The sequence below is a fragment of the Sceloporus undulatus genome, chromosome 1 (genome assembly GCF_019175285.1).
Source record: "Sceloporus undulatus isolate JIND9_A2432 ecotype Alabama chromosome 1, SceUnd_v1.1, whole genome shotgun sequence".
NCBI classification, from domain to species: Eukaryota; Metazoa; Chordata; class Lepidosauria; order Squamata; family Phrynosomatidae; genus Sceloporus; species Sceloporus undulatus.
In genome coordinates, this window is record NC_056522.1 from 17593787 (window position 1) to 17618011 (window position 24225).

A 24225-nucleotide genomic window follows, 5' to 3' on the forward strand; every position below is an offset into this window, starting at 1 on the left:
TCCTCTAGGGATGCATCTACACTGGAGAAATAACCCAGTTTGGACCCGCTTTAACTCTTTCCTGGCTCAAGAATATGGAATTCTGGGAGTTGGAGTTTGTTGTGGGGTCTAGGGCCCCCAAACTCCAACTCCCAGAATTCCATAGCTTTGAGCCAGGAAAGAGTTAAGAAAGCAAGAAAGGCAGAAGAAGTCTACATCAGTTCCATCTTCCTGGGCCACACCTGCCGCTTCAGGGGCTCTTGAGAAGGAGGATCACGTCAAGAGCTTTGCAGGGAAAAAAAAGGGGGGGGATGGAAAAAGATATTAAAAAATAAAGGGGGGGGGTTCTTTAAACCAAAGGATGCAATAGATCCATCCTTTTGCACAGAGGCAGGGCTGCAGCTGGAAGAGAGTGATCCGGCTGCAGCCTCCTCCTCCTCGCCTTGGCTTTGCCTCTCTCTCTGTCTCCCGGAGGCTGGGGCCCAGGTTGGCGTCCTCACGGGGGGGCACTGCAGCGATCCCGGCTCCGCCCTCCTCTTGCAGACAGACAGGGACCAGCCAGCGTCACGTGGGGCTCCTGACATCCCCCCTTTTCCCCCCTCCCATCTTTCTCCCTGGTCTCCTCCCTGAAAGAGAGAGAAGCCGGAGCCTGACGGTGCCGAAAAGGCAACGGATGGCCCTGGCCCCCTCCTCCTGCCTCTCCTCCTCCTCCTTTTTCTCCTTCCTCCCTTCCCTGCCTCCTTCCCAGCCCCGCTTTGGCCAAGGCAGATCTCCTCCCGAGCTGGGCTTGGAGGCGACCAGGAGGAGCAAGCGAGGCCAAAAAAAAAAGCAAGCCGTGCAGGTAAAGAAAAGAGAGAGATGGAGAGAGAGATGGAGGGAGGGAGAGGAGGGAAGGTTTGGGGGTGGAAAATCTCCCCTTGATTTGGATCTTTGTGTGTCTGTTGGGGGGAGAGGGTTGTCTGTCTCTCTGTCTGTCAAGGATGCGCCAAGGGAGATGGGTTGCCTTCTGCTGGCAGCCTTTTTTTGTTGTTGTTGAGATGCAAGGGAGGGATTCTGAAGGGAGAACATCCCGAGAGGTTTGGGGGTTTATCAGACCTTGGGAGATGGAGGGTGAGGGGTCTGGTTTTAGAGAATGAGGGGTGAGGAGGGGGATCGTCCATCTCAATATCCCCCTTTTCCCCCTCCCTCTCCCCCAGTCCTCTCTCCCCTTCCCCAACGTTGGCACAAAAATATCGGAAAGCTGGTGGTTTGACTGGAAGCGGGTGTTTTTTTCTTGGGGTGGTGGTGGTGCTGCTGCTGCTTGAATTGGGATCCGTTGAAAGGTGGCTTGGAGGGAGGGGATCTTCAGCAGGATCCCCTCCTCGCCTTTGCTTGCTAAGGGCTTTGGGAGAAAACTGCCCTGATTCCCTCTTTGGTTTTTGGAAAAGGAGTCTAGAAGAAGACGGAGGAATCGGGGCTGAAAAGCAACTGCTTTTTTTTTTTTTTGCGGGGGGGGGGGGTCCCTCAGGTAGAAAGGGGATAATAAACAAGCAAGCATCAATCACCCGTCCTCAATACATATACATACACACACACACACACACACACACACACACACACACACACATATATATCTCATCAATCAACTCCCTTCCCTCTCTCTCTCTCTCTCTCTCTATATATATATATATATATATATATTGAGGTGTTGATTGATGTTTGCTTATTTATTATCTTCTATATATGCATATACATTTACACACACACACACACACACACACACATATAGCATTAACCAAGCCCCTTTCTCTGTAGTTGATTGATGCTTGCTTATTTATTATTCCCTATATATAATATACATTCATATATGCATCAATCAACCCTTCCCTTTCCTATATTTATATATTGGGAAGTTGATTGGTGCTTACTTGTTTATTATTCCCGATAGATAGATAGATAGATAGATAGATAGATAGATAGATAGATAGATGATAAATAGATAGATAGATTAATAGTCATAGATACAGTACACACACACACACATATCAACGTCCCCCAGGAAAATATCAACGTCCCCCAGAAAACAGGCAAAGAAAGCAATTGATACTGGAAACGAGGAGGCAAGAATCTATATGTGAGAAAGAGGGAAAGGAGGGGAGAATGAAAGCAGTCTCACTAGAGAAAGAAATCGGGGGAGGGGTGTGCGAAGGGATCGCCTTGGAATAAAAGCCCTTCTTCGCTCCGGGGCTGCAGCAAAGGTTGTTTTGGGAGGGTTTTCCCTTTCTCTCCCTCCCTCCCTTTATTATTATTGTCACTATTGCTATTTCAGGCTGTAATGCATGTGTTCTCCGGGTCTTTCCCGCACTCGATGGAGAGCAGGATGCTGCCCACTCCTCACTAGATACGTCCAAAGGAGCTGCTCTGGCGGAAGGCTGGCTTGCCTTCCTGGACCCCTTGGCGAAAGCCTTGTCTGCTCCCTCCCTGCTTTAATCGCCCAGGAGGGGCACCTGTGGCCACCAAGACGTGGCTTTAATCACAGGTTGTGGCGTGGGAATGTTGTGTGTGTGTGTGTGTGTGTGTGTGCGCGTGCGTGCGTGTGCGTGTGCGTGTTGAGGTAGAGAGAGAAAGAGAAAGAGGATGGCCATCCATTTAAATCAATCTTGAAGAGGGATCTCTCCCCTCCTTAATCTCAGTGTCTCAGATGATACTTGTAGGGACCACTTTGCCATTCACTTCTCCTTCCTGGCTCACATGTGTGTCTGTGTGTCGTGTGCGTGCCTCTGTTCACGCAATTTAACCTTGGAGAGATCCCAGGTTTCTCCAGGGCAAGTTAGGTGGCCACTTAGGTGTAACCCTCCTTCCCCATTTCTGTTCCTGCAGTCAATCTTCAACTAGCTAGATCCCTTAAAAATACACAGACAAGAAAAGGTACCCACAGCAGCGACTAGCGTCTCCTTTGTGATAACATCTAATAACACAGCCATTGACTTGCATCCAGAATGCCTTCCTGGGTTGGCTTTGAAGCACCTAACTCCCTCTCCAGCCCCAAAGCACTCCAGAATACATCAATAATATGAAGCAACCCCAACCCTCTCACCCAAGCCATCCAGACAGGAAACTTTCTCAAATACATCACCAAGACCTCTGCTGGACTATCTATGTTCTCCCTTTCAGGCAGAGCAAATGCCATCAGGAGATTTGCTTTCCACAGGGGACCTTCTTCTGTTCTCACACAAATGTTACTCATTATTTTTTTTATTTTTTATTTTTTTTGAGAGGGTAGACTCTCCATCACCTTGTTTTGTTTTTGTCAAAGCTGCAAGGTGGTGTAAATTCTCTCCCTAGATAAGACTTCATGCACACACACACACACACACACACACACACACACACACACACCTTTCCCCCATCCCCTGAGTCCCTTCCCAGTGTCAGGATGTGTTGCAAACCTGTCTCACATTCACAAACACAGTGACTCCCCAAAGCTTCCTTCTGATGCAGACAGCCATTATGACAGTCATCCCTTCTGATATGGACAGTCATTAATGAGGAGAGCCTGGCATCCCACCCTATGTGCGCACACTGTTGGCAACACCAACACACACGCACACACACATGCACGCACACAGCCCTCCCCGCCCCTGCAGTTCACCTGCCCAGCAACACAACCCACTTTCCAGAGTCCTTCATGATGCAAGCAGACACACACCCATCCAAGCAGCAACACCCACAAAGGCCAGCCCTTTCATGGCACCTCTCTCCAGCACCAGCATCACAAACACACCCACCACAATCCTTCCCCCCCCCTTTCTTTCCCTTTCCCTTGATTTTTGCACATTCAATCTTTTCTTCTCCAAAACACCTGGTTGAAAGCTCTCCTCCCCTGAGTCACCCTGGAGCAAGAAGACCTTCCCTTTCTAATGGAGGGGAGAAAGCCAGACAGACTAGAATATAGATAGCCAGCTCCTTCTGCAGGTCTTGGCAAGGCGCAACATCCACACATGCCTCCCTCCCCACCACTTACCAGCCCCATACACGACAGGCAATTCTCTCTTGCTTCAACACAAGTTAACCCTTCCTTGGCCATTCCCCCTCCTCTCCCCTTTTGCGCAAAGATGAATGCATTTATTCCGTTTGGCTTTTATATTTCACCCCCCCCCCCAAACCCAAGCAGTGAATCCCTTCCTGGATGTGTTGGCTTTTAAGCCTTCAGCTTTCACCCTCAATCTCTCACCTAAGCACCCCTTTCCAGGCATTGCTCTTACACAGCCATCGATTAACAATTTCTTACACAATTTTTAAAGATGTTTCTTTCTCTCTTCCATCTCCCTCCATTCTTGCTTCTCTCTCATCCATCGCCCTCCATCCTTCCTTCGATCTCTTCCATCTCCCTCCCTCCATCCTTCCTTCTCTCTCTTCCATCTCCCCCATCCTTCCTTCTCCCTCTTCCATCTGCTTCCATCCTTGCTTCTGTCTCTTCCATCTCCCTCCCTCCCTCCCCCCTCCCTCCATCCATCCTTCCGTCTCTTCCTTCCATTTCCCTCCCTCCTTCCTTCTCTCTCTCTTCCAGCTCTCTCCATCCTTCCTTCTCTCTCTCTCTTCCATCTCCCTCCATCCTTGCTTCTCTCTCTTCCATCCTCCTGCATCTACTTCCATCCATTGCTCTCTCCTCTCTTCCATCTTCCTCCTCTCCCTCCATCCATCCTTGTTTTCTGCTCTCTTCCATTCCCTCCCTCCTTCCTTCTCTCCTCTCTGTCACCCCCCATGCCTGTCTTCCTTTCTCTCTCTCTCTTCCATCCCTCCATCCTGCTTCTCTCTCTTCCATCCTCCATCCTTCCGTCCTCCTCTTCTCCATCTACTTCCATCCTGGCTTCTCTCGCTCTCCTCTCCCTCCCGCCATCACTTGTTTCTGTCTCTCTCTTTCCATCTCTCTCCTCCATCCTTCCTTCTCTCTCTTCCAGCTCCCTCCATCCTTGCTTCTCTCTCCTCTAGATCCCTCCATCATTGCTTCTCTCTCTTCCAGCTCCCTCCATCCTTGCCTAGACCCTCCAGCATTTTCCATCCAGCAAAAAATTCCAGATTCTCAGGGAGGGCTGTGGCATTGCTCAGCGGCAGAGCACATGCTTTGCATGCAGGATCTCTTCCATCTGGTCCCTGTAGTGAAATCCCTGGCCTCTTATCTCAGAGATTCCTCCCTCCTGTCCCCAGATCAAGAACTCTGGAGGAGTTAGAGGAGGAGACCATCTACAAAGCCCCCTATCCAGCTCCCTTTCCAGAGCCTGTATTTTGCACGCATGAGAAAGGGAGGGGGAGCATGAGGTGGAGGAAGGGGAAGAACATGGCTTTCTGCATGCATAGAAGAAATGCTCGCTTCTTTTCTGAGCTTTTCCGAGGAGCACATCTATCATCACCGCCACCACCATGGGCTTGGGGCTGTTCCCTGGCAAGGCACATGTGGTGCATGGAGAAAATCCGAACAGGAGGAGTTCTCCAGTTAGGATGTCAGACATAAGAGAGGCAGAGTGGTATAGTGGTTTGAGTTTTGGACTAGGATTCTGAAGAGCAGGCTTTGAACTTCCGCTCGGCCATGGAAACCCACCGGGTGACCTTGTGTGAGTCACGCTCTCAGCCCCAGAGGATGGCAAGGGTAAACTGAAGAAGCAAACCCCATGATAAGGAGTGGCCATAAGTTGGAAAATACTGGAAGGCACACAAGAGCAGAGAAAGGAAGGGAGAACATGAAGCAGGTCCTTAGTAAGAGGGAAGGAATCATAGAATCATAGAGTTGGAAGAGACCCCAAAGACCATCCAGTCCAACCCCATTCTGCTATGCAGGAACTCACAATCAAAGCATCCCCAACAGATGGCCACCCAGCCTCTGTTTAAAGAAGGAGACTCCACCACACTCCGAGGGAGTATGTTCCACTGTGGAACAGCCCTTACTGTCAGGAAGTTCCTCTTAATGTTGAGGTGGAATCTCTTTTGCTGTTGCTTGCATTCATTGTTCCGGATCCTGTTCTCTGGAGCAGCAAAAACAAGCTCGCTCCCTCCTCAATATGACATCCTTTCACATATTTAAGGAGAGAAAGAGAGGGAGAGTGACCGAGTCCCTGATGGCTATTTGGTCCATACGTTGCCCTCCTTCTTCTTCTCCTCCGTCTCGTTCTCCTCTTCCTCTAATCATAATCATAATAATGATGATGTATTTATATTCCGCCTTTCTGTAGGACACAGACCGGGCGGCTTACAGTTAAAATGATACAATTCTTATTCTTCTTCCTCCATCTCCTTCTTCTTCTTCTTCTTCTTCTTCTTCTTCCTCCTCCTCCTCCTCCTCCTCCTCCTCCTCCTCTCCTTTCTCTTCCTCCTCCTCCTTCTCTTCTTCCTCCTTCTCTTCTTCTTCTTCCCCCTCCTCTTTTCCTCCTCCTCTTCTGCTTTCTTCTTCCTCTTCCTTCTTGCTCCTCCCCACTCCTCCTCCTCTTCCTCCTCCTCTTCTTTTTCCCCCTTCTGCTCCGCTCTGGACCCCACAACAAACTCCAGCTTCCAAAATTCCATAGCCTTGAGCCAGGCAAAGAGTTAAAGCACTGCCAAACTGGGTTATTTCTCTGCTGTGGATGCAGCCTTTGTCTCTCCTCATAGGGCATGGCGACCCCCTAAAAATGAAGGGACGCCACTGCTCCTCAAACAGCTGCTTCTTGGCAGAAAAGGGCAAAGGCATTTTCTGCCTCTAAAATGCTGAAGGGATGGTGTGAAGGGAGCAAAGGAGGAAGGAAGAGAGGCCCCAGGGCGGTTCTTCTTGTTTTTGAAAAAATAAATTTGAAATTTTAATTTATATATTTCTTTTAAAGTTGTCCTTAAAAGCCTCACTCTTTACCAAATTAGCCACTTCTTTTTTTAAAATTTTATTGACAAAAGAATTCCATGCCACACATACAAAGCACAGAAAATAGACATAAAAAAGTGGAAAGAAAGGAAATACGTATAAATGTTGCTACTTATTTTAGACAGCAATGCTTAAATGGCTTTCTCTATTTCTATACATTTGATACACTATACTTCTAATTCTTGTCTTAAATAATAAATCTTCTTTTCTATTTCAAATTTTACACTTCAACCCCATGAAACTATGTATTTATAAATGCACTGAGCAGTGTGTAAGGTATTATATGTTAAAGGTATACTTTTGATTTTGCTTGTTGTGCTATGTTACAACTGTTACCACAACGTTCGGTGATATGCAGGGATTACGATTAATGAGTAAAAAAGGACTGTGATTAATGAGTAAAGAATAAAACAAAACATGACTAAAGGTTCTGTATGGTATGGAATGGGAGGAGGTCAATAGTGGGGGTTACTACACACCAGGTGAGCCCAACCCTAGAGGTCACCTGGTGTGTAGTAACCCCCACCATGAGTTACTACACACCAGGTGACCCCCACCCTTAGGGACTCCACTGGGTTCGGGAAGAGTGGAATGAAGTGACCACCACCATAAACTGGGCAACCTAAGAAACCACCTTCCTCTATCTGCCAGACCCCTGGCTGGAAAGGGATGGAGGGGATGACTTGACAGGGGGGAAGCTAAAGGAGAGTGAGGGAGCCAGCTCTCCTTGGCACTTGGTGTCAACTCATCCCTCCTCTTGCTAGCAGCAGCTCTCCAGGGTGGCTTATACTTTGTTGTGGGACCAGAGCTTTCTGACAGAGAAGGCTGAACATCTCACAAAACTACAAAGCCCAGAATTCCATTGCACTGAGGCATGGAAGTTAAAAGTGTATCAAACTGCATTTTTATTTCTGCAGCGCAGATGTAGCCCAACTCTGAAATGCCCGGGACTTCTTCCTTATCTCATGTGCAACAAGCTTGCAACAAGTATATTTTGTGCCTTTAGGTTGGCCGATAAAGACATCACTGATGGATTTTTGTTCCACTACCTATGACTTTTGCCCTTGGCTTTTGCAACCTACATATAGTCATTTCCCATACCCCATGCTCTGCTCTGATGCCACAACAAACTACAATACACATCCCAGGATTTCCATAGCACTGAGCCATGGCAGTTCAAGTGGGCTCAAACTGGATTATTTCTCTAGTGCAGCTCAGAAGTCTCTGTGGGGTTGGCAGCCCCTCAAGAGGTGATGAACTGGCACTTTCACTGCTGCTTTTGGCAGGTGCTGAGAGTGCTTGCTAGCCTTGTTGATAAGCCTCAGAGAGAGAATGAGAGAGAGAGTGAGAGGGAAAAAATAGATATATACTTCTTTGGCAAGACAGATCAGCAATATTAATTTTTATATATGTAGAAACATTTTTATTAAGCTTATAAAACCATAACAGACACATAATACATATCCTTTTTCATTTATACATCTGTGGCACTTTTAATTACTAACAACATTACATATCAAATAATACTGACATCGTGAAGTCGACAGCACTCATACTTTTTTGTGGGTTTTTCGGGCTCTGTGGCCTTCTTCAGAGATGCTAGCCACAGATGCTGGCAAAACATCCGGAATAAACTCTTCTAGAACAAAGTCACATAGCCTGAAAAACCCACAAAAAACTATAATACTGACATCTCTTCTCTTCACATTCTCCAACCAACTTTCCACTATCTGTTTAGCAAAGATTTCATCATCACTTTTATCCTTCCCCCTTTTATTTCTCTTTCTTCTTTTCTCTCCCTCTTGTCTCTCTCTCTCTCTCTCTCTCAATCTCTCTCTCTCAGCAATATTATCAAGTCTTAATGCAAGTTCAACTTCAGCCATTTCTGGAGAAGAAAGGCTTGGAAACAATTAGCTTCAGTTTTGTTATTCAGGGCAAACATGCACGTTTTTTTTGTGGTTATTCACAGTCTCTCCAGGATCTAGAACAGACTTGTCTGAAAGGCCACAAATGCTTAAAAAATAATGTCTTTTCCTCTCTTTCTGTTTCTCTGCCATCTCTGTATCAGCATCACTGATACTGTATCATTTTTTTGTGTGTGCCTTCAAGTCCTTTCCATCCTATGGTGACCCTGTAAGGCAAACCTATTTCAGGGTTTTCTTGGCAAGTTTCTTCAGAGGGGTTTTGCCATTTTGCCATTGCCATCCTCTGAGGATGAGAGAGTGTGACTTGCCCAGGGTTAACCAGTTTGTTTACATGGTCGAGTCAGAATTTCAAACCTGGTCTCTAGAGTCATAGTCCACTGCTAAACCATGCTGGCTCTCTGATATTGTCGCAATAATACAAAAATACCCAAAAGGCACCAGCTCTTGTTTGATCTTGGAAGCTAACAAGGGCCTGCTCTACTTGGATGGGAAACTGCCAATGAATATCAGGATCTGTAGACTAGATTCAGAGGAAGAAACTGGCAAAACACCTCTGAGTATTCTTTGGCTAAGAAAATTCTTTGAAATTTATGAGGTTGCCGTAAGTCAACAGGCAACTTGAAAACACATAACCAGTACATATGTCTTGGGAACTGCTGCCCACTACACATGTTTGGACTCTAACTTCCATGATTCTTCAAGAACCTGACAGACTAGGGCTGATGAGAACAGCAGATTCCCATCCTGGAGGACCACAGACTGACTATCCCAAGGTGTGTGTGAGAAAGATAGATAGATAGATAGATAGATAGAGAGAGAGAGAGAGAGAGAAAGAGAGAGACAGACAGACACACACAGAGAGATGAATTGGCTGAATGAAAGTAAACTGTTGACCTTCACCCATTTCCCTGTGTTTGTTGTTAATTCAAGTTGTTTCTTATTTATAGCAACCCTAATCTTGACAAGAAAATCTCACCATGGGTTTTTCTTGGCAAGATTTGGTTTGGCATTGCCTTCCCCTGAGACTGAGAGAGCGTGACTGTCCAAGGTTACTTGGCCAAGCAGGGAATCGGACCCTGGTCTCCAGAGCTGTAGTTCAACACTCAAACCTCTATGCCATTCTGGATCGCCGTATCTGCCCTCTACTGACAAAAGGCCTTCTGACCTTCCTGGGATCAGTTTCTGTTCATAATCTATCCCTAGTAAATCCATGCCTCTATTTCCCTTATTGTCTTTCTTGGCTGGGGGTAGAAACAGTGCCTTGTGAACATTCTGTTAGCACCTATTGTGTTTTCCTTCTTCAGAGTTCTGTCCCCTTTCAGCTGTCTACATGTGAGCTGCAGATGCATCTCACCTGCAGCACACATAGCCACTTGTGATGCCATTTCACACCCCAAGTACTGGAGCATATTTTAATTTAAGAGAGTTAATTTCTGTCATTTTAAACCCTAAACCCCCTAGGTTTTCTCCTCTTGTCTCGTTGCACCCTTAATTGAAAGGAATACTTCAAGGAAAAGAGATTCCAAAATATGAATTCTTCCCTTGGCTTGTACAGCTCTCCTATGATATCTTTACTTGAATCTGCAGGAAGGATAACCCTCTTGTTTTTTCCTCAGATGCCATTGTTGTTTGCCATGAAGTTGTTTCTGACTTATGGATTTCTTGGCAAGATTTTATTCAGAGGAGGTTAGCCATTGCCTTCCCCCCAAGGCTGAAACAGTGTAACTTGGCCAAGTGGGTTTCATGGCCAAGCTGGGAATTGTATCCTGGTCTCCACAGCTCACTAAGTCTCAGCGTTTCATAGAAAATGATAGGCAGAGCTTTTGAATTGCCCATATATTGCTAATAGCCTAGAATCATAGACTCATAGAGTTGGAAGAGACCACAAGGGCCATCCAGTCCAACCTCCTGCCATGCAGGAAATCTAAATCAAAGCATCTGTTTCTGTTATAGAGAAAAGAATTATGGAATCACAGATCAGTAGTAGATAACATACTTTACATGCAAAAAGGAAAAAAAAATACCCAACAACTCAGGTTCAGCTTCTGGCATCTGCAGGCAGACATGGAAAAATCCAAAATGCTTTTCACTATCATCCTTTTGTATTTTCTGGAATCAACAATGTATTAAAATACACAGAGAAGAAAAACAAAAGGAAAGCAAAAAAAAAACACTACCCTATGAGGGGACCTAAACTATCAGTAGATGCATCCTTCATTTTTAAGTTACGAGATGTTTAAAAAGTAGCAATTGCCTTGACTTGTGATGGGGAAAATTGTATTAAATTACTGTGCAGAAAAAAAGGCAGCATTTTTCAAAATATAAACCAACAATTGAAAAATATAAACCAACAATTGGGTGTATTGCACCCAATATATGGGGTAAAACTTTTTTCCTCCTTCAGCTTAGCCTCTTAATGAATGTCACAATATAGAAGTGCTCCTCATTACAATGCCATGCAATGGATGGTTGAGACAGAGACACTTGTAGTTATGGTGCAATACAAATTATGGGTGGCAAGGGGTAGTTGAAATACTTGAGGCATATCAAAGAAGAAACGGCATTTGATAGCCTAGGCACAGTCTAGGGAGCATTATTCTCTGATATTGCTGCTACTACCTTCAGGCTGCATCTGATTTGCTGTTACAGATGCCTGAATTCTGCTGGAAGACAGCTAGGGCAGTAGGGGGACACCGATGGCTATACTTCTATCACTGGAAAGAGATCAGAAAATGTGAATTATGCATGATGTTAAAGATACAATTGAGAGCATTTGGGGGGAGGGGAGTGGGTTGTGTCTTAAAATGTGCAAATTTATCTAGTCACACATAGCCTTAGCATGCACACGCACTCACAGATCATGTCCAAGAATGGGACTCTGCAGTATGTGGAAACATATGCAAAATTACAGTTCTTTATCCTGTAGCAGCAAAGGTTACTTGCGCTGTGGTTGGTATGACATCAACAATCTAACTGAATCCATTTGTGTATATGTGTGTGTGTTTCCTTGCAATAATGGATTGTTTCAAAATGAATGGTGGCAAGGGGAGAGGAGAGAAATATGCGAAGACAATGCTATTTCTGCCAGGGAAAATAAAACAGCCGTAACACTGTGGAGGTTCGTGGTTTGGTTGCTCCTGCTGTGATTTTATCTACATTACATGATTTTAAAAATTGTAAGGGAGGAATAAACAGTTCATATTATGCATATTGAAGGACGGATAGCATGTATAACTTTATATTTAACCATGTCTTGTACTTGAGTATAATGAAATATCAGGAAACATCTTTTAATGGTCCTTCATACTGTAACAAACTATATGCGTAATAGAATCATTTTCAAGAATATTGTGCCCCCCAAATTACCAAAGCAAACAGTAACTTTTATTGGATTTGTCATAAGAAGGGTTTTAAGTACAGGGTATTAAGTATGTAGGTTTAGTTCTATTGCAGCAGACGAAGCTAACATTGCCTGTGGTTATATTTACAGCTGTTGTTACCCTCACCCTCCTTGTAGCTTCATTGCAGTCACACAATTCTCAGGGTTGCAAATGTAATTTTATTTATTTTTTGTTCTAAATCTTTACAGATCTTTTTTATTTTGAAAAAGAACACAGTTGGGGAAAAAACCCTCCAACAATCAAATGCTGCAATCTTCTTAGTTTTGGCCTTACAGTAGGAAAACAAAACTGGAGCTGTGAAGCTTTGCATAGCAAGTAGCTTCTGAGTTGTCTGACAGCAGCTTCTGGATTTCAGCCCCGTCAAGAAAGAAGAGGAAGAAAAATATCCTGGTCTGCTTTATGGCAGGCAGTCCATGGTTCCTTGAAAGGTTTGGCTTGGGGAAGATTGGATTGGAATTTGACAATCGCTGTCTGCAGTGAGAAGTGAGTAGAAAACGAAAAACCTGGGGAAATAACTCTTGGACAACATGACTTCTACATGCACTTGGATACTTATTCCTCTTTGTATGCTGGGATATTGAGCACATCTTTCTGGATTTTTGGATCCTTGGAAAAGACATTCTGGGTACATTGTGGGCTTTCCCACATCTGTGTATTTTCCACCCATCTCCATCTTTTGTTTCCAGTTTGGCAAGATGGGCTTTTAATGGTATATTCTGCTGAATCACTGTTAGACACCAGGCTGAGAAGCCAAGCAGATGACTGAATAACATCTCTTGTGCCTTTTATTTTCTAAAGACTCTTTACAGCTCAAGCAAAGGTGCATATCTCTGGGTGCTTGAAATATTTGTTTTCTTCCTTCCTTTCTTTCTCTTTGAGAGAAGAAGATATTTCCATTGCAGGTGGACACAGGTGAGCTGTTCCTACTGGGGGGGTGGGGCAACTACGCCAGTCCTCCATAGCACACCAGGAAAATAAGAGTAAACCATCTAGTCTGAGTGGTTCCTGGAAAGATTTTACCCTGTCTGCTTCAACCCCCCCACCACCACTCCCCCCTCCTCTCCCCCCTCTCCCCCACCCCACCCCACGGAGAATGGGGCCTGTGCTTCTCAGGCGTGGAGGTTGCCTCCTGCTTTGGATGGCACTGCTCCTGGGATGCTGGGCTGAGCTTGGCAGTGGCCTAGAGTTCCCAGGGGCAGAGGGCCAGTGGACTCGCTTCCCTAAATGGAATGCCTGCTGTGAGAGTGAAATGAGCTTCAACATGAAGACCCGCAGTTCCAGCGGCCTGGTCCTTTACTTCGACGACGAGGGCTTCTGTGACTTCTTGGAGTTAATTCTGACTCAAGGTGGGCGCCTCCAGCTGAGCTTTTCCATCTTCTGTGCTGAGCCTGCCATCTTGCTCTCTGACATGGCCGTCAATGACAACCTGTGGCACACCGTAGTGATCCGCCGCAATTTTAAGAACACAACGCTATTAATTGACCAGGCTGAGGCGAAGTGGGTAGAGGTCAAATCCAAGCGGCGGGACATGACGGTCTTTAGTGGCCTCTTTCTAGGAGGGTTGCCTCCTGAGCTGCGCTCGCCTACCCTAAAAGTAACACTCTCCTCGGTGAAAGATCGGGAACCCTTCAAGGGATGGATAACAGATGTAAGGGTCAATTATACACAGTCCTCGCCTGTGGAGAGTCAAGAAGTGCGCCTGGATGATGAACAGAGTCACCTGTGTGCCAGGGATGATGTTTGTCTCAATGGTGGCGTCTGTTCTGTGCTCAATGACCAGGCGGTGTGTGACTGCTCTCAAACTGGCTTCCGTGGGAAGGACTGCAGTGAAGGTAAGGACCTTTTTCATCCTTGCCCTGCCAGCCTTTCCCTCAGTGAAAGGGAAGGTCAGGAGGTGGAGATTGCATGGCTTTTCCTCCCTATGAGTGAAATCTCGCAGCTGTGCTTTTCCCTCATCCATCTCATACTTGAACCTTTTGTTAAATACTCCAGCCCTTCTTCCTTGATCCCTTTGAATGATTACATGACCATTATCTTTGTCAGTTTTCAAGCAAAGCTGCAGGTTAGGTGGTGGCAGTGGGGAGAGACCAATGTCGAGGACAGGAAAAGTGTGGTCACTGGAAAAGGTGCACATTCTGATGAGCAAGATTTTGAAGTTTGGAATGAATTGCAGAGAATTAGATTAAGGAAGGGAAAGATGATTTGTGTGTATGTGTGTTTTTCATCTTCAAGTAGTGAACAATGTGGAATTATCCTTCAGATTTCCTCCCCCACATACCCTTAAAGAAACTGGTGTGCAAATTCATCCCCATGCCAGGTCAGATTAAGTACTAGGATTTAAACCTGTTTAGTCTCAAATGAGATTAAATAACTTTAAAAAAGAATATTTTTACTTTGCAAGTTTGTGGATTTCATTGCTGCCAGTTTTATTATTGTCCAGAGGCATGGGAAGAGAGGTGATTGGATTTATTCCTTGTATAAAGATAATGGTGAAATTGCATTTATTCTTCTTCTGTGGGGGTAGGTTTATTATTAATATTCCCAGATTGCTTGGAGTCATCTCAATGATTTATTTGTTCAGTTCTTTAATTGGCAAGGGCTATGAAATGTTGTGGATTTATAATTTCATACTAGAGCAAATTCCATTTTACCATAATAGAATTAGCCTATTGATATGTGAGTCACATGAAGAATTTATAAAACTGGAAAATGATTTTTATTGGAATATTTTCAGAAAATAATATCTGGGACAAGGGGAATCAGAAGATTAAAAGGGTGATTTCCCTTTCCCCATCACACACACAAACACACACAGAGTGATCAAACCTTTATTGTTAGTGTCTACCCTCTTTTGGTAATGGATACACATTTCCCCCCTTTTAACATGCTTTGTAGCTGGTTTTCCAGCCTTCTTGAATTTGGAGAAATGATTTTTTTGTTGTTGTTGTTGCACTTTGGTTAGACATGAAATCACAGGCAAATTTGCTATAAATGACTATTTAGAGGATAGGGGATATATATTTCTGTACACACAGACACATTAAAGGAAATTATTTTCTTATCAAAACAGAAATGGAAATGATTCAGCATTTAAATTAGATCTATCATAACCCAGATAAAGGTGTTAATTGAAAGACTGCATGCCAGTAATGGCTGAGTAATCTGCCTTTATTCCTTTTAATCCAATTCCATTGGCAGTAGAAAGGAGACATCACTTGTAGGTGTGCTTTTTATTACGTAAATTTGCTATCTTCACTGTCCAGTACTTATGCTTTCAGTCATTCAACATACTTTTTAATGTATCAATTCTTTATCTCCCATCTTTCAGGTATTAATTAAAATATTAAGCCTTTTTATTAAATGCATTCACAAATGCAGTTGAAACTGTAATAGCTTAGTATAATAAGGTGTACCTCTCTTGGCTATTGGGAAAATGGCTTTGTTGGGTTGGTCTTTTTTAGCCAATGCTTGATTGCAATACAGTTTGAGACTTAAACGAGTTTTAATTGAACGTGGCCACCTGAATTTCTGTGTGTAGGATCTTGTTCCAGTTCAGAATGTAATGGATCAACTGATTTAGTCAATTACTATCACAATACCATTAATGTTAACAGCTAGTAAGTGATTTTACAAGCAGTGTTAATGCAGGTAATATAACGGCATAAAGAACAAAAAAAGAAAAAAAGAAAGGGAGAACATGTCACATATCTACATTAGAAACATGAAACAATGAAACATGAATCATGCCTCAACATTATAGTCACATGTGGATGCTAGATATAGTTAAAAATAAACAATTTTAGAAAACGATAGTTAACTGTTTAATAGGAAATATCTATCTTTTGAACTTATTGTTGTGTGTCTTCAAGTCATTTTCAACTTATAGTGACCTTAGGCAAACCTGTCATGGAGGTTCTTCTTGAAACTATTTGTTCAGAGGTGGTTTCCCTTTGCCTTCCTCTGAGGCTGAGAGAGTGTGATTTACAAGGTCACCCATGGGATTCAACCCCTGGTCTTCAGAATCATAGACTAACACTCAAACCACGATGAACTAGCTAGCTCTTAAATGTACAGTCCCATTTTATTTTCATTTATTCAGAAGAAGTTTCCATTAATTTTCATGGGTGTGTGGAGGATTGCAGGCTTAAAAACTAAGCACAAGGCTTTAATTATTGTAATGGTGAGGATTCTTCATCCCAGTTCTATAAGCACCACACAGGCTTGAGATGGGTAACCTTTTAACCTTTCAGATGTTTTTGGACTACAACTCCCATTAGCTCTTATTATTGTCTATGATGGCTTAGACGTCTAGGAAATTTAAGTTGGAAAATCTCTGGACTGCCCATCCCTTATGTAAGCTGATTCAAGTGGAAAATGTACTCTTGTTAATGTACAGCATTGTACATGCTTCAAATTTCTTTCAGATAAAAGGCAGCATGCAATCATTTATGGAAAGCTGTTAGTCTGAGCCCTTGCCTCCTATTTGTTAATGAATACCATTTCAAATAAGGTAGCTTGCATAACAATGACAAGTAGCTCTTTGTATTGATTAATCAAAGGGTTGAATTACTCTGTGATTAGGTTACATTTCTTATGACTAATTAGGGGAAGCAAAAATAAAATAGGAAGGGAACCTGGAGAGCCTGTTGTCCCATTAGGCATAAGAACCACACAGCTATTGTCTGTAGTGGTTGATTTCTGGAGTTGGTTCTTCTTGAATTTGGCATTTTTGCACAATTTTTTTTTAAAGTGGGTTTACTCAATGGCTGACAAAAACACTGCATGAAGATGACATATGTTAGATAATACTGTGTTCTGGATTGTATGAAGGCTCCTCATTATTATCATTTATGATTCACATGCACTTAAAAGGTACTGGCTGCTATTGTACATGGATGTAAATTAATCACAAAGTCTTTCTGGCTCTTAGAACTTCAAAGTATTTTATTAGCATGTGTCTGTATGTGATATAATATTCCTTTTAAACAGTGGGTAAAATAATTGTTCATGGCAGTTTCGTTTTGACCCTGAAGGTTTTGTTTTGCAGATCACTGAGCAGAATTTTTAAACAACCTTGCTTGACATGCCAATGCACTACAGAAGTAAAGAGCCATGATCTCTCCAAAGTGTTATCTATTTATATAATATTCCATATTTATTTGTATTACAAGAGAAAGTACCCAGCTTTGTGAGTGTTGGAATAGATCCAGTTTGAGATACAATAATCTCCAAGCAAAATATGTAGATGTCATAACAGGACCCATAGGATCCTCCTTATCTGAGTGAAGCCACATCCCCTATGCATTACCATTTCACAGTGTACTCTGTCAGTCCTCTCAGAGAGTAATCTCTCTGCTCCATACCTGGAAGCCATGTCTTATGAGGAAAGACTTAGGGGACTAGCTATGTTTACTCTGGAAAAGAGAAGGTTTAGAGGTGATATGACAGCTTTGTTTAAATATTTGAAAAGATGGAGCAAGTTCATTTTCTGCCTGCCATCAGCACAGAACAATACAAATCACTGCATTCCCAGGCTCACACAGTATATACATATACCCACTTTTTCCAGGCAAGCATTCTCTGAAGATGCCAGCCACAGATGCTGGTGAAACATGAGGAAGAAACTCTTCTAGAACATGGCCACACAGCTCAAAAAACCCACAAAAACCCATAAAAACTATGGATACTGGCCATGAAAGCCTTCAACTTCACGTTGTTGTGTATTACTGTTATGGACATTTGGTGTGGTATACACACATATAATTGTACCTGGTCTGGTGTACCCACTCAGAATAGTGGGGTGTATGGCAGTTACTAACCAGAAACTGATGTTAAAGTCATGGCTGATAGATGAACTGAAAATATTGACCTAGTGTGTTATTAGAAATAGAGCTGAAACTATCTTTCTGCATGCCAAGGGGCTGGACTGGGTGGTCCTTGTGGTTTCTTCTGACTCAATGATTCTAGGATTCTAAACTGACAAAAAAAGCCTTTGAAGAAAGCAAACAAAATTATCAGGGGAGCTGGACCACATTTTCTGTGAAAAAGGCTACAACTTTTATGGCACACCACACACACACACCAGCTAAATAAGGGAACACACTACTACAGGTTTATAAAATTATTTACAGGCAGATAAAGGAGATAAATGTTTTCTCTTCTCTTGCCATATTATAACTTGGAATCATCCGCATCTAATGAAACTGATTGACAGGGTTTCAAAAGGATGGCAGTCTTCAACCAGAACTAAATTCATTTAGATAATTTGCTGCCATAAGACAGGGCGACAGCTTCAAATGGCTTTACAATGGCATTAAAATAGACAAGTTCTTAAAGGAGAAATTTGCCAAATGCTTGCAGTTCAGTTCTGAATGAGGGACGGCTATTGCTGACATGAAATGATTCATGGTGATATGGAATTATAGAAAATTGGGTAGAAATTAATAAAATGGAATTCAATAGAGACGAATGCAAAATTCTACCTCTATGCCACAAAAACCAAATGCACAGGTAAGGGGATACATGACTCAGCACTACTACATGTTGAAAGAATCTTAGGGCTATTATTGATAATGTGGTGAACATGAGCCAGCAGTGTGATGCTGCAGCAAAAAGGCAAATGCTAGTTTAACTCATGTTAACAGAAATATAGGGGCTATACAGACCACCCTTTGGGGTTGTCTGCAGCTGCCACTTTACTGGCCGGATTGGGGCTACAGCAACCCCAATCCGACCACTGCTCCCAAGGCTGTCCACTCCATAAAGTGTCAAGACATGCTGTGTGGTTATTTGTTGTTTTTGTTGCCTCTCCACCATGCATGTGCACTATCACATTAACACATCACCAGCGACCTCTAATTACCTTGCTCTTCCCACCCAGATGCCATTCCATTGAACACATCACCAGTATGCAATGCACCACCTGTACAGTGCATTGGTACATTGATGTGCACAGTGATACATTGGCAAAGCACAATCATGGAGACCCTCCCCATACATGCCCTCTTCACCATCTTTTTTCCCTCTGTTGAATTGTCTGATTTGTGTATGTTGTAATTACATACATTGCATTATTGGCAACCTGCCCTGTTTGATGTACTTTCACACTTTTGCTTTGCCTCATTCCCGCACTGGTGTTGGGCAGTTTATATACACCAGTATGATGATGCATATTTTCTTCATTAAGTCAGAGTAGCAGAGCTTCTTTTTGCTCCAGTTTTTAATTCTGGAGCAGCTTCATTCACTTCGTGTGTCATCTAAACAACTGGACTTCAAAGTAGTTTGAAGCTGCTTTATTTGGCCAGTGTGAATGTCCTCTTATGAGTCTGGCTCTATGAAAATATTTTCAAATAAATATTACCTCTTCAGAGAAATGAAAGAATAATAAAATCAGAATACATACCAGAAAAGTGGAACAAAGAATCCATAGATGCTTTCTTTAAAAAAGCAGAAAGGAAATATCAAATAACCATGTAATTTGTAATCTTGCAAAACTTGGAGATATTGCAATACTTCCTGAAATGAAGAATGCTTTCAACCCAATGAAAAATGCTGATTCTTTTTGATGGACCTTATATGCATGGAAATTGAGGTTGATCATTTTTTTGTTTTTGTTTTTGTTTTTGGTGTAGACAAGAAATGATTCCTAATAATTGTTAATATTGCTTTTAGGCAACAATTTCCAGTGTGTTAGTTTTTCACAGCAAAACAAAAATTACAACAGTTCATATACAAATTAAATTCTGACTCCTGAACTTGTACTTGAATTGGATAAAGGCTTTTATTAGCCACACATCTGTTAGTCTCTCATACATTTCACTGCCACATATGAGATTAATCTACTTATCTGTGTTAGAATATACTTGTTACCTTCCAACTATTGCTTTTTAGGTGACAACTATTAAAAGAATAATTCATGCTTGGTTTTGTGTTCCCTGGCATGCCTTTCCCACCAAAATGTGTATAAATATCTGCCTTCTGAGAGTGCTGCCAAACTGCAGAATTAATACAGTTTGGCACCACTTTAACTGCTATAGCTCAATGCTATTGAATTCTGGGGTTTTAAGGGGATTTTTTTTTGTCACCAGGCATCTTTGACAAAGAAGCCTGAATATCTCACAAAACTACACATCTCAGAATTTGATAGCATTGAGCCATGGCACTTAAAGCAGTGTCAAACTGCATTAATTCTGCAGAGCAGATACAGCCTGAGATAACCCTTGATGCATCTAATGAAGCAGAGCCTGGAAAAGTTAATTTGAGGACTAGAACTTCCAGAAGACCCAGTATAGCTGACTGGGGGAATCTAGAAAACATATTTAAACATTGATTGTTCCAAATTCTGAGATGATGTATGCTTCAATAGAAGCTTAGACCTAATAAAACCTGGTAGCCTGTATGATTTCATAAAAATCTTTCCTATTGCTTTTATCTTAAAAATCCTATATTAAAATCATGTTCCTTTTCATGAGGTAGTGATAGACATTTTAGTTATGTATCTAATTATTTAGTAAAATATTTATATCTCATCCTCTATTTAATGATCTCAGGGCATTGTATAATAAAGTGGATTTAAAAAAAAAAGATTTCCAAAGGCTGAAAATATATTAAATTATCTAATAAATAAATAAAAAAACAGATTAAAATTGGTTAAACAGTTTAAGATGATTTAAAACCATTTAAAACTGATTAGGTCCCAAAGGCTTTAATGGACTGCAACTTTAGCACTGAGCATCAGAATGAAAGCAATATTAGTGCCAATTGTGTCTTCAAAGAGAGGATATTCTATAACAGGAGAGCTACAACAGAAAAAGTCATAGAATCACAGAATAAGAGAATCTTAGAGTTGAAAAGGACTGTGAGGGCCATCTAGTTCAACCCCCTGCACTGCAGGAATACACAACTCCTGAAAGATGCCCATCCAACCTATGTTTGAAAGACCTTAAAAGGAGAATACGCTGTGCTCTGAGGCAGTCTATTCACCTGGCAAACTGCTCTTACAGTAAATATTTTGATGTTTATTGTTTAGGTGGATTCTCCTTTTATGTAATTCAAATCCATTTATTCATTTTCTAGTCTCTGGAGCAGCAGAAGGCAGGCTTGCTCCATTTTCTATGTGACATCCCTTCATACATTTAAAGATAGCTATCATGTCACCTCTCAGTTATATCTACTTCAAAAGCTAAACATGCCCAGTTCTCTAAGCAATTTCTTGTTGGTTTATTGATATAAGATCAATACATTTATTGATATAAAATACACATTTAGACCTAAATCCAGTTGTTAGTCCCAACTATAAAATAGTGGGATCAACAGAAATATGTTTTGACTTATGATCAGTCTACTCCAGCTGGAATGACAATTAGCAAAATTGTCTGTTGCTTACTTTGAGAAGAAACTTAAGTTAACCCAGTCTGTACCACAAGTCTTCATAAACTGGGCCATCATTTTTCAGATTCTAAGCTTCTTTGCCTCACTCCTCCATACAAGCTTATCACTTCACTCCTACCTATATTTGCTTGTTGGTTTTATTAAATTATCTACCTGTCCACCTTTCTGTGTATCTGTGTGTGATTTGCCATGTGCACCATTCAGCTTTAAAATTTAATAATGCAAACTAAATAACAATAAAAGGTCAGTGTATCCAGATAACTAGTATGGACACTTGTTTGAACTCCTATTCACACAGCAACCAGAAAAGGGATACCTACCTGCTTATTAGAAGTGGCTCCTTTTCTGGATTTCAGGATATAACCAGTTTTCAGAGAAACAGCTGTTGAAACATAAAAAGCAAAAAAGAAAATGTGGGGGAAGAGTCTAGCAGCACCTTTAAAACTGATTTATTTATTTATTTTTTTGCTTTAGGCTTTAATGGAAATCAATTCACTTCATCAGATGCACTGTTAGAGTAATATAAAATCACTCTTTCATAAATGTTCATCCTATTTTTCTACCAGATGATATGCTATTTGAAATTACCAATAACAACAGTGCTATAGAACATAATACAAAAGTAACAGAAAAAATAAAATTAAAAAAAACAACAACAAAACACTTTACTGAACTGCCTAAGAACCAAAAGTTACAAGAGAAAGGATGAACCCTTCCTACGGGATGAGTTACAGCCTGACAATACAGGCTGAGTCTCCTTTATCTGAAATGCTTGGGACCAAAAGTGTTTGGATTTTGGTGTTTTTTTTTTTTTTTGGATTTTGATATATTTTCATATACATAATAAAATATCTTGGAGACAGGACCTAAGTCTAAACTAAAATTCATTTATGTTTCATGCATCTTGTTCACATAGCCTAAAGGTATTTTAATAAACAACATTTTAAATAGTTTTGCGCATGAAGCAAAATTTGTGTACATTAAAACATCAGAACACACTATCCCAGCCATACAAGAGAACAATTTTGGATTTTGGTCTATTTTGGATTTTGGAATTCTAGATAAGAGAGACTCAATATATTGTGTGATATATCAAGCAACAGATACAAAATAAAAGACAACAATAAAATAAAGAAAAACAATCAGTTTACAGCATATACAGAGGTGAAACAGACTGCCTTGAAGGGGTGGTTTCAAGCTGCCCCTGCCAAAGCTGGATTGGGTCCATGGCAAGCACACACTGCGGCCCCAATCTGCCTTGAAGTTGGATGAAAAAGGAGTGGCAAAGATTTTAGAATAAGTGGTATTTGATGGCCTCTAGATTTTCCGGTGACCAATCTGGCTGCCATATTTTGTACTAATTGAAGTTTCCGAATTAGGCACAAGGGTAGTCCCATGTAGAGTGTATTACAGAAGTCAAGTTGTGAGGTTACCATTGCATGAACCCTTCCTTTACAAGGTGAGCTGTAGCCTGATAGCAACCACTTACCAGTTCATGGACCATGCCAACAACTATCGGGTCAGAATGCACAGGGAAGGCATTGAAATCCACAAACACCTGGACAACTTCAACAGAAAAGAAGAAACCCTTAAAGTGAACAAACTTTGGCTATCAGTCCTGAAAAACAGCAAAATCAGCACTCAGCAAATGCAAATAGAAAACCACCCAGGGTGAGGGGCTTTACAAGCAGACAATGATCATGGCGCCACAATTCAAAAAGGACATTGAGAAACTGGAGCGTGTCCAAAGGAGGGCGACTAAAATGGTGAAGGGTCTAGAAACCAAGCCCTATGAGGAACGCCTTAGGGAGCTGGGTATGTTTAGCCTGGAGAAAAGAAGGTTAAGAGGTGATATGATAGCCCTGTTTAAATATTTGAAGGGATGTCATATTGAGGAGGGAGCAAGCTTGTTTTCTGCTGCTCCAGAGACTAGGACCCGGAGCAATGGATCCAAGCTGCAGGAAAAGAGATTCCACCTCAACATTAGGAGGAACTTCCTGACAGTAAGGGCTGTTTGACAGTGGAACACACTTCCTCGGAGTGTAGTGGAGTCTCCCTCCTTGGAGGTCTTCAAACGGAGGCTGGATGGCCATCTGTCGGGGATGCTTTGATCTGGATTTCTTGCATGGCAGGGGTTTGGACTGGATGGCCCTTGCGGTCTCTTCCAACTCTATGATTCTATGATTCTATGATTCTTTGCATATCCTCCCACCTTGAGGCCTTGCCACCAACAGAACAATACACAGATTAACATGGAAATCACTCCTCCCAACCCAGGGTCACATATTATATGTACAGTCGGCCCTTCTTATACACGGATTTTTTATACACGGATTTAAGCATACACGGTTTGAAAATGTTCCAAAAAAGTATAAATTTACCTTGATGTTCCATTTTTTTATTAGGGACACCATTTTGCTATGTCATTATACTTAATGGGACTTGAGCATACACAGATTTTGTTATACACGGGGGATCTTGGAACCAAACCCCAGCGTATAACAAGGATCCACTGTATATCCAACTCTCTTCTATGCCAGCATTCTCTGAAGATGCCAGCCACAGATACAGGCAAAAAATCAGGAATAAACTCTTCTAGAACATGGCCACATAGCCTGAAAACCCCACAAAAAACTATGGATGCTGGCCATGAAGCCTTCAGTTTCAC

General features: G+C 42.1%; 1 protein-coding gene across 32 annotated transcripts in view; it reads left to right on the forward strand.

The window, feature by feature from the left end:
- Positions 1-485: 485 nt before the first annotated feature.
- Positions 486-24225, forward strand: part of NRXN1 (neurexin 1) — a 1287750-nt gene continuing 1264010 nt past the window's right edge. For 16 of the 32 annotated variants that reach the window (XM_042451359.1, XM_042451246.1, XM_042451283.1 and 13 more), the window contains exons 1-2: positions 487-820; positions 12356-13999. In XM_042451359.1, the coding sequence (XP_042307293.1) occupies positions 13261-13999 (739 nt within the window). In that variant the 5' untranslated portion in view covers positions 487-820; positions 12356-13260. Of the gene's footprint in view, positions 821-12355; positions 14000-24225 lie in introns of all 32 variants that reach the window. The other 16 variants (XM_042451502.1, XM_042451323.1, XM_042451445.1 and 13 more) reach the window with 3 other exon arrangements.